The sequence below is a fragment of the Pogona vitticeps genome, chromosome 4 (genome assembly GCF_051106095.1).
Source record: "Pogona vitticeps strain Pit_001003342236 chromosome 4, PviZW2.1, whole genome shotgun sequence".
Classification (NCBI taxonomy): domain Eukaryota; kingdom Metazoa; phylum Chordata; class Lepidosauria; order Squamata; family Agamidae; genus Pogona; species Pogona vitticeps.
The window spans coordinates 49,144,332-49,159,901 of NC_135786.1; the positions used below are offsets into that span (position 1 = coordinate 49,144,332).

General features: G+C 41.7%; 1 protein-coding gene across 9 annotated transcripts in view; it reads right to left on the reverse strand.

The window, feature by feature from the left end:
• CNTN2 (contactin 2) overlaps positions 1-15,570 on the reverse strand; it is a 67,354-nt gene that overhangs the window by 25,259 nt on the left and 26,525 nt on the right. For all 9 annotated transcript variants that reach the window (XM_020797246.3, XM_078391882.1, XM_078391881.1 and 6 more), the window contains exons 3-6: positions 10,634-10,778; positions 8,503-8,678; positions 3,304-3,399; positions 1,844-2,053 (exon numbers count right to left, since the gene is read on the reverse strand). In XM_020797246.3, coding sequence (XP_020652905.3) covers positions 1,844-2,053; positions 3,304-3,399; positions 8,503-8,678; positions 10,634-10,778 — 627 coding nt within the window. The remainder of the gene's footprint in view (positions 1-1,843; positions 2,054-3,303; positions 3,400-8,502; positions 8,679-10,633; positions 10,779-15,570) is intronic.

The window sequence follows — 15,570 nt, forward strand, 5'->3', positions numbered from 1 at the left end:
AAGCTAAAAATGGCCTGATTCAACTTAGATGTGACCAATGATCTGACTTGTCTAAAGCAGCTTCCTATACTCCTAACAGCAGGAAAGTCTTGGCTGGTGAATATCACAAAGATTTGCATGTGATGGAAATGATAGGAAAGACACTATTCCCCACTCCAACTTTTTGTTTGATATACAGTGGTGCCTTGCATTACGATTGCCTCGCATTATGATGAAACCGCATTACGATGATCTTTTTGCGATCGCAATTGCGATCGCAAAACAATGGTCTGAATTGTTTTTTTCACTTTGTGATGATCGGTTCCCTGCTTCGGGAACCAATTCTTCGCAAAACGACGATTTTCCTCCAGCTGATCGGCGGTTTCAAAATGGCCACCAGGTAAATAAAATGGCTCCCCGCTGTTTTCTAGGACGGATTTCTCGCTGCACAGGCACCGAAAATGGCCACCCTATGGAGGATCTTCGCTGGACGGTGAGTTTGCAGCCCACTGGAACACACTGAAGGGGTTTCAATGCATTTCAATGGGGTTTTTATTTTCATATTATGATGTCTTCGTTCTACAGCGATTTCGCTGGAACGAATTTAACGTCGTAATGTGAGGCACCACTGTAGTTTTAATTACAGAGCCGAAGACTACAACTGATGTGTGTTTGTTTAACTTCTTGTCTAATCTGTTCACATAAAAAAGTGGGAGACAGGCAAGCTATAGCACCCTATCTTCTTGGAAATGGGTTTGTTTTATGGGTGAAAAATGGAAACCCCACCCCTTCTTCTCTTCTATCTAGCTGTGGTTCATCTTCTCCTCAGCCTCACTGACCTCCTATATTGTTGGTGAGCTGTGGGAAAAGTGATTCAAATCAAGAGGCACAAGGAAAGCAGGCAGAGAAGGGAGACACGCTTTCTTCATCCAGGAGCCCAAGTTAATAACCCTTCCACTACTTAGACCTCTCCATCCTTTCTTTATATTCAAGTGAGGTAAATATATAAAAAAAATGGCTGTCCTGTTCTGTCTATTTTGGCCCTGAGATGCATTTCACATGCCAAACTGGAGTTTCTATTGAGCATTCTCGGCTGCCTAACCCACCTATAATTTTATTTCCTTCTCTATCCATATTAGGAATGCACTTACCTTTTCTCCATGGAATATAATTGACTTTTCCTCTTTTGAGCAAAAGTCTGGCTTTATTTATTGCTTTAATCAGACAATAATTATACTAGGCTGGACCCAGAGTCTGCCTTTTGCTACTGTAAGGTCTCCACTCACAAAATGTCCCATCCTAGCCCATTTCATTTAGCAGGATCCCCTGAAATTTTGTGGAGGTCAATCTTTTCACAGAGTTGGAGGGCACAGCAAAGCCGATTTCTACCTTCCTAGCTGCAAACAACTAAATCTAGATTCAACCCATTGTTCAGTATCAGTGCCTCCTATTTCATTTCTGGTCTTCCTTGCTGCAGCTGTTGACTCCATTACTTGATTTTACAGTATTAGATTCATTGCAGTAATTACAGTGAAAACCATAACTAGCTATCCATCTGTGTTAGGGAGTACAACTTCTTCCCCAACAAGCCAAATGTGTCTTACCAACAATGCAGGGCACCTTGTATAGTGCTACTGAACAAATATTGTTCTTGTCAATCCAGATAAGCAAGAAAAGGGGGTTTAGGGAGTACCTCATGGGTCACTATAGATGGATGGCAAGCCATATATGTAATGATGTGTTACAAGTTGTGCAGTTGTGACTCAGAAATATGTGTAACTGGAGCCAGGTCCCCTAGATCTGTTTCCCTCAAAAGAATCTGTCTAATGAGCATTACATTCTTTTGCAGTCTTAATGCACTGACCTTCTCTAACAAGATTAAGCTGAGAAGATGTGCTAAAAACACTCTTTTTAATGGAGTCAATGTGGCCAGTGGCAAAGCAGGAATAGTTGCCAAGATCAGAGGCCTCTGTTTTAGCAATGTATAGGTTTCCAGTGGTCTGCGAGATGAAACGTCTTCCATCCGTTGGAATGAAGTTGGGGAAGTCATTCACAAACCAGCGGTATTCAATTCCTGCATGTAAATGGAGAAAACGTGTTAGGCTATTTGACTTTAGCAAGTTGTTTCTCAGATGGAGACATAGCTAGGTCTATTTCCTGTTCATTCATTCTGAACCAATAGACCAGTATACATACTCTACTGCCTAACAAACAAAGACATAAAATGTATGTACTTGTTGTTCTTAAAGTGTATGCACAATTCTTTCACTGTATTCCTTTATAGAGAGTTGAACCCATTGTCCTCAAACTACTAGAGTAGAACTTTGGATCTATTGCTTGCTTTCTTCATCTGACTAATTTCATGATACCCATAGCTTTTCATACAGAAGCTTCTGAGCTAACATTTAACAATTCCATGACTCTTAGAACTTCAAAGAAATCGTCAGATATTTCTGTATCAGAAAACCTTTTCTCTCTCTCAAGAGACATGCTTTTCGTTCAGTGCTCTCTTTTTATATGCAATGCAATTCCTGATAATCAAAACCTGCACAATGGAAACTGGAGGTGAACTGAAATTACAGCACTGAAATATTCAAATATATATTTGATAATGCAGAAAATGCGGATATATCACCTTGTGACATGCAAACTTTAGCAATTATCAGTTCCCATTTCCAGAGTTCACATGAGAAGTCTATAATTCACTGACACAAAAATGAAAGATCACAGGCATTCTGATATGAAAAGAGCAACTCAAGATTCTCAGAGCTCTTCTCGTTTCAACTGCCTGCACCGCAAAGAACTGTATGTCCTCTTAAATTTGATATAAATTTCCATAGCTTCCATTTGATATGAATTTTCACAACTCCAACTATCAGGCATAAGATATTTTTAAGTAAAAAGAGGATCAACTTTAAAAGCTGTTAACTAATTCCAAACTAATATAGAAATATTTGTTATTTTACATTTAAAAATATATATAGACTCCATTATTTTATCGAACTGTAAAATATTAAAATGGATTCCATTTCTTCTTCAGAGACAAACGATTTGTTTATCCATTTCTGCTAAACCAAAAACCTTACCCAGCATACTTGTAAAGAGAAAGTCAGCTAATTTTCAGTATTTTGCAAAGACAATCTCCGCACTTAGAAATAAGTGGTTATAGCAGGAAATAAACTGCTTTAATGAAATATTGAACAAGACTATGCACAGGTACATAATAAGTGTGTACTCTGATACTGATACAAAATTCTGAAAACACTGGCATTTCCCATCCTTAATCCGAGACCCTTCATTTGTAATGCATTGATGCTATCTCACCTGGATAATGTGGGGGTGGACTACAAGTAAACATCACCCCCCAGCCCTCTGTAACCTTCACAGGGTCTCGCTCTTCTGTAGAGAATTCCTGTAAAACTAAACTCACACAAAAACATAGAAAGGCAATTAGATGAGCTCTGAAGGTCAACAACTCTTACAAATCAGAATTTTCTCAGGTAGAAAAAAGACAAGCCTGGTTGTAAGGAATTGGATTCCCATCATATAAAATGGAGATTGAGAGAATTATTGCAGATGAATCAAGACCAGGATGATGTGAATGAACAGGAAAAGTCAATATTATCTCACTGTAATTTTATTTTTATCTTACTATTCTGGTCCTAAGCGGACTTTCAAATGGCTTAACATAAAAAAAGAAAGGAATTAATAAAAACAAGGATAAAACACTCAAAACAGATCAATGTCAATAATAAAACAACGAAACAGAAACAAATACTAAACACGTGGAAAGATAAAGGAATCAGTCATTGGTCCCAAGTAGAGTAGATTCACTGAATTAATGGGAACTTGGTAAGTGAACATTTTTGTAAGTTTAAGTGAGTCAAGGGTTCCAGTCTATTCATTAGTAACTATTAGATTTTAGCCAGAGAAAATTAGCCAGATTCAGAAGCACTGTAATATTTGACATGTTTTTTTCCCTATTTACATATATAGGGCCTCCATGCTCCTGGTGAGTTTCCATAGCTGAGAGGGAATTTAAACCCCAGCCTTCTGAATCATAGTCTGTTACTCTACCCACTAAACCACCTTGGGGATGTATGTGTGTATCTGTTACAGGTTCTATGGAGCAGCTGCCCCTACCAAAAAGAGCCTATTCCTTAGACTTGTTAATACTATGGCAGAAGGCTGAGGCATAATATTCTATTTTCCTCAAGACCTAGCGTCACCACCGCAGAGCCCCTAACAACCTCTAGAATGTTTTTATAGACAATGTCTACTCTCCTCCTGCCCCTCCAGTCTCCCCTGGTGTTGGACTGCATGACCTGGAGTGCAGGCAAGGGTCAAGGGAACACCCCCTTACCTGCCCATCCAAGTTTCAGTTATGCATGTCAGGTCTGCATCCTCCTCCAGGATAAATTCTTGGATAATCTGGGATTTGTTGGATACACACCTGGCATTCAACAACACCAGAATTAGAGTGGAGGGATGGCTGGTCTGACTACCTTGAGTCTGATGGCACTGTCACTCCAGTGATAAGTCTGGCTGTCGCATTCTGCACCATTTGAAGCTTCCGCACCAATCTCAGAGGTGATTGGGGCCAGGGATGGAATTGGGATCTTGCTGGGTTACTGCACTCCCCGTGACCCAGCTATTTCCTTTCCCAAGCTGGCAACTTCATCTCCGTGGCACTGTTCAAATCTCCAAGGCTTTTAGTCTTGGGTGGTTTCAACATCCATGTGGAGGTGGAGGTTTCTGGTGCAGCTCTTGAGTTTTTGGAAAACATGGCTTCCTTGGACATGTCCCAACATGTCAACGGCCCCACCCACGTGGGCAGTCACATGTTAGACCTGGTGTTTCCCCCTGAGCAGAATGAGTGTGGTCTGATCGTGACTGACCTTGTGTCAGTCCCCTTGTCATGGTCTGATCACTGCCTAATAAAATGCAACCTCTCAGTGGCTCTCCCTCCTTGCAGGGAGCAAAGACCTATTTTAATGGTCCACCCCTGAAGATTACTGGAACCTATAGGATTCCAGGACTCCATGAGAGGGATTCTGGCTGATCTGACTGGCGGTCCTGTTGAGGCTCTGGTTGATGGCTGGTTTGCCACCACTACCAGGGCTGTTGATATGATCACTCCTAAATGCCCTCTCCATTGCAGAGCTCGTTCAGCACCCTGGTTTAACCAGCAGCTACAAGCTATGAAGCAGAATAGGAGAAGGCTAGAGTGCATTTAGAGACGAAACCCAATGGACTATAATAGAAAAGTTGTTAGGATCATGACTAACCTTTACCTTACCAGGATAAGGGCTGCCAGTTGAGCTTACTTCGCTGTCCAGATAAGCAAAGCTTCAAATGAGCAGGTGAAACTTTTCCATATAGTTCATGATCTATCTGAAACTGGTCTAAGTGATAGGCCTCCAACTAGTATTTCACCTGACCAATTTGCAGCATTTTTAAAATATAAAGTGGAGGCCATCTGCCAGGATCTTTTCCCTTTTTTGAATGCAGTAGATTGAGCAAAGATGTCCAGCACTCTGCCTTGCCCAATGAGACTTAATCTCTTTCAGCCTTTGATGCCACATATGGTAGACAAAGTGCTTGATCACTGTCATGCCACCACCTCCTCCCTTGATCCTTGCCCGGCCTGGCAAATCAAAGAAGCCAGGCCTATAACAACTGAATGGGCCACTGCAATAATTAATGGGTCTCTCCAGGAGGGACACTCATTAGACCCATTAGGAAGAAACTGAGCTTGGCAGTGGATGACACTGGCAATTATAGGCCCAATGTTTCTTTCCTTAGCAAAGTGGTAAATAGGATGGTGGCCAATCAGCTCCAGACCCTTTTGGATGAAACCAATGCTCTGGATCCATTCCAGTTGGGCTTCAGGCCACACCACGGTACAGAAATGGCATTGGTTGCCCTGTTTGATGACCCGTTGAGGGAAGCTGACAGGGGCAAAATGTCTCTGTTGGTCCTCCTTGATATCTCAGCCACCTTTGATATTGTTGATCTGGGTATCCTCCTGGGGAGTCTCTCTGAGTTGGGAACTGGTGGTCTGGTGTTTGCCTGGCTCTGATCCTTCTTGGACTACTGACCTCAGAGAGTACAGCTTGGGGAGACTCCATCGGCTCCATGGAACCTCAATTGTGGGGTCCCACAGGGCTCGATTATCTCCCCAATGCTGTTTAATATCTACACGAGACCGCTGGGTCAGGTAATTAGTGGGTATGGGGCTTCATGTCATCAGTATGCTGATTACACCCAGCTCCACATCTCCTTTTTCCTAACAACGGTGGATGCCGTTTCATCCCTTCAGTGCTGTCTGGAGGCTGTATTGCAGTGGATGCAGGTGAATGGTCTGAGGCTGAACCCAGACAAGACAGAGGTCCTGAGGATAGGTAGCCCTGCCATTGATGGTTTGGGAAACTCCCTCTCTTTTGCTGGGGTGATTCTCACCATGAGGTTTGCAGCTTAGGGGGTCTATCTGGATCCGGCACTTACTATGGAAACCCACATAGTGTCAGAGGTCCGTACCGCCTACTTCTATCTTTGGCAGATTGCCCAGCTGCGTTCCTATCTTGATGTCGGGGCACTCACCACACTGGTCCATGTGCTTGTAGTCTCAAGATTAGACTACTGTAATGCGCTCCACGTGGGACTACCTCTGAGATTGGTGCAGAAGCTTCAAATGGTGCAGAATGCAGCGGCCAGACTTCTCACTGAGGTGAGAAAAGATCAACATATCTCCTCCACTCTGGCTGCCCTGCATTGGCTGCCCGTTTGTTTCCACATTGATTTCAAAGTGTTAATGATGACATATAAAGCCCTAAATGGTTTGGGACCTCGATATCTAGTGGAACGCCTCCTCCCACCTAGATCTACCTGAATCACTCGTTTTAGCCAGGATAGGCGGCTGAGGGGCCTAATGCCGAGGGAGGCCCGGAGGAAAAAAACAAGAAACCGGGCCTTCTCGGCAGTGGCCCCTCATCGTTGGAACAATCTTCTCCTGGAAATTCGCCTGGTCCCCTCGCTGGGTGTTTTTAAGAGCAAACTTAAGACCTGGTTCTTCAGGCAGGCCTTCCCTCCAGTCAATACCTAACTTACTTCATTGTCATCTTCTATTGTATTATTGTTGTTGCTTTATTTTATATTGTCATTATTTGTACTGTTGTTAGCCGCCCAGAGTAGACTTCGGTCTAAATGGGCAGAATAGAAATCCAATAAGTAAGTAAGTAAGTAAGTAAGTAAGTAAGCAAGCAAGCAAGCAAGCAAGCAAGCAAGCAAGCAAGTAAACAAAAAAACAAATAAATAAGCAGAGTATAAATTAAATGAATGAATGAATGAATGAATAAAATAAATAGAAAATAGAATCCTCAGGCTAATCTGAATCTATAGCATTCACAGCTTTAAAAGGTTAAAACCACAATTTTGACTCTGACTTGAAAGTAACTATAAATTAATACAGCCCATTCAAAAAAAATAAGGAGTAACCCTATGCCCATACAAACAGGCCCCATACATCTTGACCTCAAGGATGATACACATATTACTGACAGGGTATCTCAATTTTTATTGATTGCTATGAGAACTAGAGAGAAAATGTTGCAATCACCTTGAAAGAAGGATTCATATACTACATACAGGAGTTCTTTCTGTAAGTTCTGTTTTCTATAATCTTGCTGCTTTGTGACCATAATAAAGAATGATGATGAAAATGACATCTGTCATACCTACCTTCTCATCAGAGATTTTGCAAATCTTATAGTAAAAGGTTTCAAACACAGGTGTGGGAGAATCACCAAGCACTCAGTCTATTTAGGCTTGGAACTCTTACTGCATCAACAAACCCAGAAGGATGGCAGCCAGTTTTAGCCTGCGCTATTTTCCAGCCACTGGCTGTCCTACCCCCAGTGTTCATGGTCCATACCATTGTCTCCCAAGGGCCATATGCTGGCTCAGAGCCTCTGTGAAGGTGCCTGAATCCCTTGCTCATTCCTCATGGCAGGACTCTGGCAGGGGGAATCACCTCCTTCATAGTGCTTTCAGTTTTGTTTGACTCTATTCTCCTCATAATTGAATTGGGTCTCTTGGTTAATGGAAGAGATCACTGAGACAGCAGACCCCTACTATCCTCCAAACCCCCACTTCTTTTTTCACTCCTTCACTCTTCTCAGCCTGCCCTTGGAAGACGTCAGTCCTTATCAAGCATAATAATATGTAAGTATGCACTGCTGCCTCACTTCTACCCTGACTGTTGTTTTCTGTAATAGTGCTGTCCATTGCTGGTGCCACATTTCTCACACATCCTTGTGTCGTGTGGTTCTTCCTCAAAACTTCTAAAATTTATAATTTTGGGGGGACTATAAATCTCAGAATCCCCCAGCCAACATGGCTACTGGCTGTAATAACTGGGGGCTTCTGGGAATTGTAATCTTAAAAGGCAGGTTTTCCAAGCTCTGTTCTTTTTATGTGAATTAACTTCAGAAAAGTCCAGTAAAGATTAAATAGATTACTTACAGCCAAAGCGAACATAAGCTTCTCTGCTGAGTACTGTGCCCACAGAGTTGTTTGCCACACACTGGTAAGATCCAGTATCTTTGGTTTTCACTGGGTTGCTTATCACAAGGTTGCCCCCATTCAATCTATAGCGGGAATCCGGCTCAATTTTGATCTCTGTGCCATTCAGTTTCCACCTGCCAAAACAATGGTATTTGGGGTGGGAGAAAAGGAACAGAACAGAACAATCACAGTGGCAACTAACATTAACACTAGTGTCTACTGAAGAGGAATAGACACTGGCATTTGCACACGCTCTGTCAACAGGACCTACCATAGGACAGTGAGTCCCAAGGATTATTTGGTGATATAAGAGATTTTAAAGATTATTACAAGAGATAAGAATATGTATGTATGTATGTATGTATGTATGTATGTATGTATGTATGTATGTATGTATGTATGTATGTATGTATGTATGTATGTATGTATGTACAGTGGTGCCTTGCTTAACGAGTGCACCGTATAGCGATGTTTCCGTATAGCGATCCCTTTTTCGGGATCGCTATACGGAAACATATCCTATCTTCGCAATGGGGAAAACCCGCATTGCGAAGATCGGGTATTGCGGCGGCCATTTTGGAGCCGCCGAACAGCTGATCGGCGGTTCCAAAATGGCCGCCGGAAGCCCGGAAATGGCTGCCGGCAGCCGTTTTCGCGCCCTGCCCTCGCTTAGCGAAGGCGCGAAAATGGCTGCCGGCACCTGGAATCCTCGCTGAACGGGTAAGTAACGAAGGTATTGGAACGCATTAAACGAAGTTTAATGCATTCCAATACCTTTCCCCTACCCGTTTAGCGATGATTCCGTATAGCGAGGGTTAATCCGGAACGGATTAACCTCGCTATATGGGGCACCACTGTATGTATGTATGTATGTATGTATGTATGTATGTATGTATGTATGTATGTATGTATGTATGTATGCATGTATGCATGCATGCATGCATGCATGCGCGTGCGTGCGTGCGTGCGTGCGTGCGTGCGTGCACGTACGTATGTACGTACATACGTACGTATCTTGTATACTGCACCAATTAGTGGTAAATACTATTCCAGGAAGTTTACATGCAATATAAACAAAATAACATACAATAAAATTAATTTTAAATAAATAGTAAATACTGCACCCCATTTATCAACAAATAAAGCAATCCTCACCCAATAAATCAAAAACAAATCAATGGCAGACAGGCAACATATGGTCAGTCCATACTGCATTAAGACAGGATATAGAGCTAGAGTCTTGGAAATGTTATCTGTTGAGCTTCTTGCTCCCCAGATCTAGTCATCTCCTCTCTAGTCTCCCAGCTTCATCCATGACTATATCAGATCTTAGAAGTATCTAGTGATAGATATTTAGTCAGTTGTTTTATTTTCTTGTTTGCAATTACTAGAATATATTTTTGTTACATTATCACTGTAACTCAACATAAGATAAATACCATTCATTTTGTGGAATTATCATAACTTTTTTTGTTCTAAGAACATGCTTCTAGTTAAATGGTAGAGAAAGAGTATCACATGGATTGAATGGTGGCTCATGTTGTATTTTATACCACTGCCTCTATTCTCCTGTGGGTATTGAGGTGATGAAGTAACTATTTGAGTTATTTTGGGAAACATAAAGACTTACTGTTAAATAGGTAGCTGTAATCATAGCCAGCTACTGGGGGGGGGGGGGTACTTGTATAAGCAAACCAAACATTTAAAAAGTAGCTTTCCTAGCTTTGCTTCCCACACACTCTGTATGCCTCTAGAAAGTTTGTTTAACTTTTCCTTTTGATCTTTTGCCTTCTAGACATAGAATTTAGATTTTTTTTTTAAATTTTTAAATCTGAGATTCCTGCATCATAAACCAGGACACTCATTTCTGAGCTCATAAGATATTATAGGACACATTTAAAGCACAATCAGCACATTTAAGATGAAGCCCTATTCTTATCCAGCATTAAATCCCATTTAATTCATTTCATTTACTGGACAAGATGTGCTGCCAGTTTTCAAAAACAAAAATGGTGGCACACCCTTGTGAGTATCACAACCAGAAAACCTTCCATGAAACAAAAGCACTGCTGGAAGCAAGAAGTCTCACTTGTAGGTTGCAGGAGGGCTGGCTCGTGCATGACACGCCAACAGTATTTGCTCCTCTGTAGATCCTTCTGGGAAAATGATGTTGCGCGGTTGTTCTTCAAAGACCGGCCCATAGTTCCTTGCAGTGCTTTCTGTTGGCCACCACACTGCATTATAAGGTGAAAGAAACCCAAAATAGTCTGATTTTAACTGAGTACCCAAAAAAAGCAGCATCAAACAATTAAAATGGCAGCTGCTCTGCTGAGTACTTCAACAAACAGAAAGGAGTGCTGTAAAGCTCAAAACTTTGTTCCATGATATATCACAATTTATTATGTTGTTTCTTTTGTGTCTCAAAACATAGGGCTTTATCTACTTGGACAGAGGGGGGGGGGAACATATTGCAGTTCAGCTCTGTCCTGGACCAATCATCAGTGAAAATGTCACCTGAGAAACAGCAGCAGAAACACTGAAACTTTGCAAGCTCTCCATGTAGCATTCCCATTACCTTGAAAGAGGTCATCCTCCTAAGTGAAACAAATTCTCATGCCCTCCTCTCTAGTTAGTATGTGTCACACTGTGTGTTGAAATTAGAATGATAAAAACCTAGTCTGAAAGAGGATCTGTGTGACACACTGAAATATCAGCTAAGGCACAATCAAAATGCTGCTACTAGAATTCTGCAGGAGCAAAATGCTGGACTGAATGTCTCATTTTACTGTGTCACAAGAACAGGGCACCAATTTATTTCCAAGTTTAATTCAAGGTACCAGTTTTAACCTTTAAAACCCTAAACAACTTTGGGCCTAGCATCCTGAAGGACTATGTGCTTCCACATAAATCTAACCATCCTTTTAACATTGTTGTGTCGCATGTTCCCTCTAATCTGCACAGCTGTGTGGCTGTGTAGTGCTAGATCAGGGCCACTCATTTGCTTAAGATGAATTTTGAACTCCCTGTGTATGGGGCAGGGCTCCCACACAGTGCTCCAGAAACTTAGAGGAGATCTTGGTTGTGTCCTTTGTATGCGCCTTTCTTCCAGACACATGGCTGGTGGCACTGCAGAGGAAGGCTTCCTTCAGTCCATTTATCTCCCCTGTTGCTTAATTTAATTTAAACAACAAAGAGTCTTGTGGCAGCTGAAAGACTAACAAGCTTTATTTGGCATAAGCTTTCATCCTTCAGCTGCATCTGATAAAGTGGGATGTTGTCCCTAAAAGTTTATGCCAGTTTAAATTTGTTAGTCTTTCTGCTGCCACAAGAATCTTTTGTGTTTGTGCAGCAGAAGATGAATGCAGCTACTGCTGCCCTTTGCAGTTTTATTTGTTAACTATTAGTTTTGGCTCTTTTTTGTCTGCTTGCTTGTTTGTATTTACTTTTGTTTGTATTTACTCTTTAGCTTGTTATGGTTTATGGATAGTTGTGGTTTATGCATTCATGTTCTGCTGGCAACAGGAAAAGAACATTGGACTAAACAGGTTATTGCTCTGATACAGTTCTTCATGTGTTCCTTTGTGTACTTTTAATATTTTTTATATTCATTGAGACACTTCTTTTCTGGAAGTGAAAAGACAAGTACAGACTCTTCAAATAATAAATAGGAACGACTTCCCAATTGTCTGCCTCTTTACTTTCAGAGTGAAGTACGACAGTGTTTAAAATACATGGTTCTTATAAGTGTCATATTTTATGCAAGAGTGACTTCCAGCTGAGAAAAGAAGAGCAGGGCAAAAGCACTTACTGTCATCAGCCCCTTGACCTGTAGCGATCTTATTTCACGTCTGGGCTATTGCAATTTAGCTTATGCACAAGGAGGTGGGGGGAGGGATGCTAATGTCTCAAACTCAGTTTAGCAGCTGCCCAGACATTAGCCAATTAGAGATTGCAGCTACCCGAGCAGGATATGCTAAGCCAGTTTAGGCATTAAGTGCACTGAGCAGTAGCCAGCATACATTCAATCATATCCAGAGCTCAGAAACACTAGCTTTCAAAAATTGTATCACCCAGAAACTCCAGCCAGCAAGGACACTAGTTATGCTGACTGGCCAATTCAGGAACCTGTAGCCCATGAAAGTAACTCTTCCAGGCTTTAGGCATATGATGAAACATATGGAATGATCCTTCTTGCTTTGACAAGAAGAGACTTTCTCCATACAGTGGTAACTCAGTTTATGAACACCTCGGTTTATGAAAGTAAATCCATTGAAAATAATGCCTCGGTTTACGAATCTTTTCTACAATAAGAAGCAAGTTTGCATTGTACCTGGGAGATTTATAGCGCTGCCCCCGTACATGCATTCCTATGGGAAACCACATTTCAGTTTGTGAATTTTCGCATTACAAAACATCCTGGAGAAGGCATCCTGCAGAAGGCATGCCCCTTCGCCGGGCATTTTTAAATGCTAACTGAAAACCTGGCTGTTCAGGCAAGCCTTCCCTCCAGTCACCTCTTGATTTATTTTGTTTTTTTCACATTGAGTCTTTGTCTACTGATATATTATTTGTTCCATATTTTAAATGGTTTATTTTATATGCTGTTAGCTGCCTAGAGTAGTCAGTTGACTAAGTGGGTGGGGTACAAATTCAATCAATCAATCAATCAATTAATCAATCAATCAATTCGTGAACAGAGGTACGCCTGTAGTAGCTTGATATCCATTGGGTTGTTGTTGGGGCTACATCCCAGGATAAAACAATGACAGTCTTAACATTAGAGGAGAACACTAACAGGGCAGGTCCTAGAGATATGAATGCCTGAAGCAAAGAACAAGAGAATGGTGTTCCCTTTCATTCCAGATACAAAACCCCATGAGGCTGGTGGTTGCATCCTTCCTCAGCCTTAGCCATGGGACTGCATCCCCGCCCTCCACTGGATCTGATGATAACACACAGAGATGCATGTACACGCACATAACTTACATTTATACACTCTCTACCCGCCTCTACCAAATTTCTCAGAATGCAACACTGGGTAAATTTAAAACTCCCCTCCTTGATCACTGAGCTGTTGGGATTACTAAAGAAGTGGTGGAAGCAATTCCTGTCCTCTGGCAACCCCCACAAAAGCTGCTCATTCTCTGTTGCTGATAACAGTGGGGAAATAAGTTTGTCAGTTGCTCTAAGATGACAGGCAGTGGGTAAGGGAGGTGAAAGCCTCTTCCCCACACAACAATCTTAAGAAACATTGCTTCTACTAGTTGCACTGAACATTTATAGAATTCTTTGGCTTCAGTCATACAGCAGGAGCAGCCATGACCCACGGATTGCACAGCCTGTTTCAGAACATAAAATTGGCCCCAATCACATAAAATAATGAGGTGGTGGTGGTAGAGGGTTTAAATAGCAAAAGGAGAGTATAGCTAAATAGTGCTCCAGTTTATCTGTCTACAAACAAGTTACTCCTCAGCTGAACTCCCATCACCAGCAGGGAAGGGCAGCTATCATGAGATGGCATAGGAGACAAGAGGGTTTTATGATCCTCATCTATACTCCTCTATATGATTGGGGGCAGTTCTATGTTTAAACATACAGAATTGTTATCATTCCACCAAAATTCATCTCCCACATATGCATATGCCTATGTATGAAAGAAAATGAATTGGCTGACTGTGGAATATGTCCATCTTATGGCTTTCCCCACATCACTAGTTTGCAAGAGTTATTTCCTTTTTGTAGTTTAGTGATGGAGACCTATCCATGTATTGCTTGTGCTGATCATTAAACAATGCTGGATTAATTAAAATAATGACAGGGTCCTTTGGTTCCTCTTAAGCCTTGAAAGAGGCCCACTTATCCTGTCTTAGCTGAAAATGGCTTTGTCCTTGACACTGATTGGGCAACAAAACAATAAGAATGCAATATTGGCTTAGAAAGATTGTCATCTACTAATGACATTCCAATGATTAAACCCAGATGTACTTCAGGCTCAGCGTTGGGGGCGGGGCAGGACTGACTGAGACTACTCAGCACTCAATAAATAATTCATTCTAATTGGAAGATATTTTGTGTTTGAAAGCTCTGTTTGTTAAATCTCAGGTTTTGGTTCCCAATTTGAGGGATGAATTAGGCCAATTTGTTTGTTGAAACAAGAAGCAAAATCTGGCTGTTCATATCCATTTTAATTCAATGTGAACGCTGTATTCACTAGTTGTGTCCCCTGTTGCCCTCCCTGTGTGTCCCTGTGCTAGTTATGAACTGCAGCTGTCAGGTATCGATCGCCAGGAGTGTAAGAAGATAAGCCAAGCTCACACCTGAGATTTCATGGTGTCTGGAGGAAATCGCATTTGGATTGAGGAGTAAGATGAACCGTGCTGCAGAAATATAGCAGAAGGGTTGTCTGCCTTTTGCAAAAGGTCTGTGATTAAGCAAAATTGCTAGTGGGGCACTCCAAAACCCTACTCTTGTGACCACTGCCTTGCTTTTTTCCAGCCACCACAACTGCCACATGAATATAACCAGCTGTTGGACCACACAGTGAACAGCTGGGGAACCACACAATTCCACAATTATGTCTTTAAAAGTAAAACAAAAAACAGAAGTTAGCAGATAATGGCCAAAAACCTGTTGCTTAGTGTAGCAAATCACACTAGATTATGTCCAATGAATCCATGGAGATTTTGTGAGTCAGCCCCTCTGTATGTTTCATTGATATAAGTGGGCCTACTCTGTGACTTGCTATGCTAAAGTAAGTCACAGTTAGAATAGGCCTATTTGAACTGACTGAAATTACAAAGGAGTTGAACCATGAAATCCCCATGGATTCAATGGGCCTATTCTAGTGCAATTTACTAGACAAAGCAAGAGAATTTTGGCCAATAATGAATCTTAATGCAGGGGGAAGGAAGCCGAAGAATTGATGCTTTTGAATTGTGGTGCTGGAGGAGACTCTTGAGAGTCCCCTGGACTGCACGGAGAACAAACCTATCCCTTCTGAAGGAAATCAACCCTGAGTGCTCACTG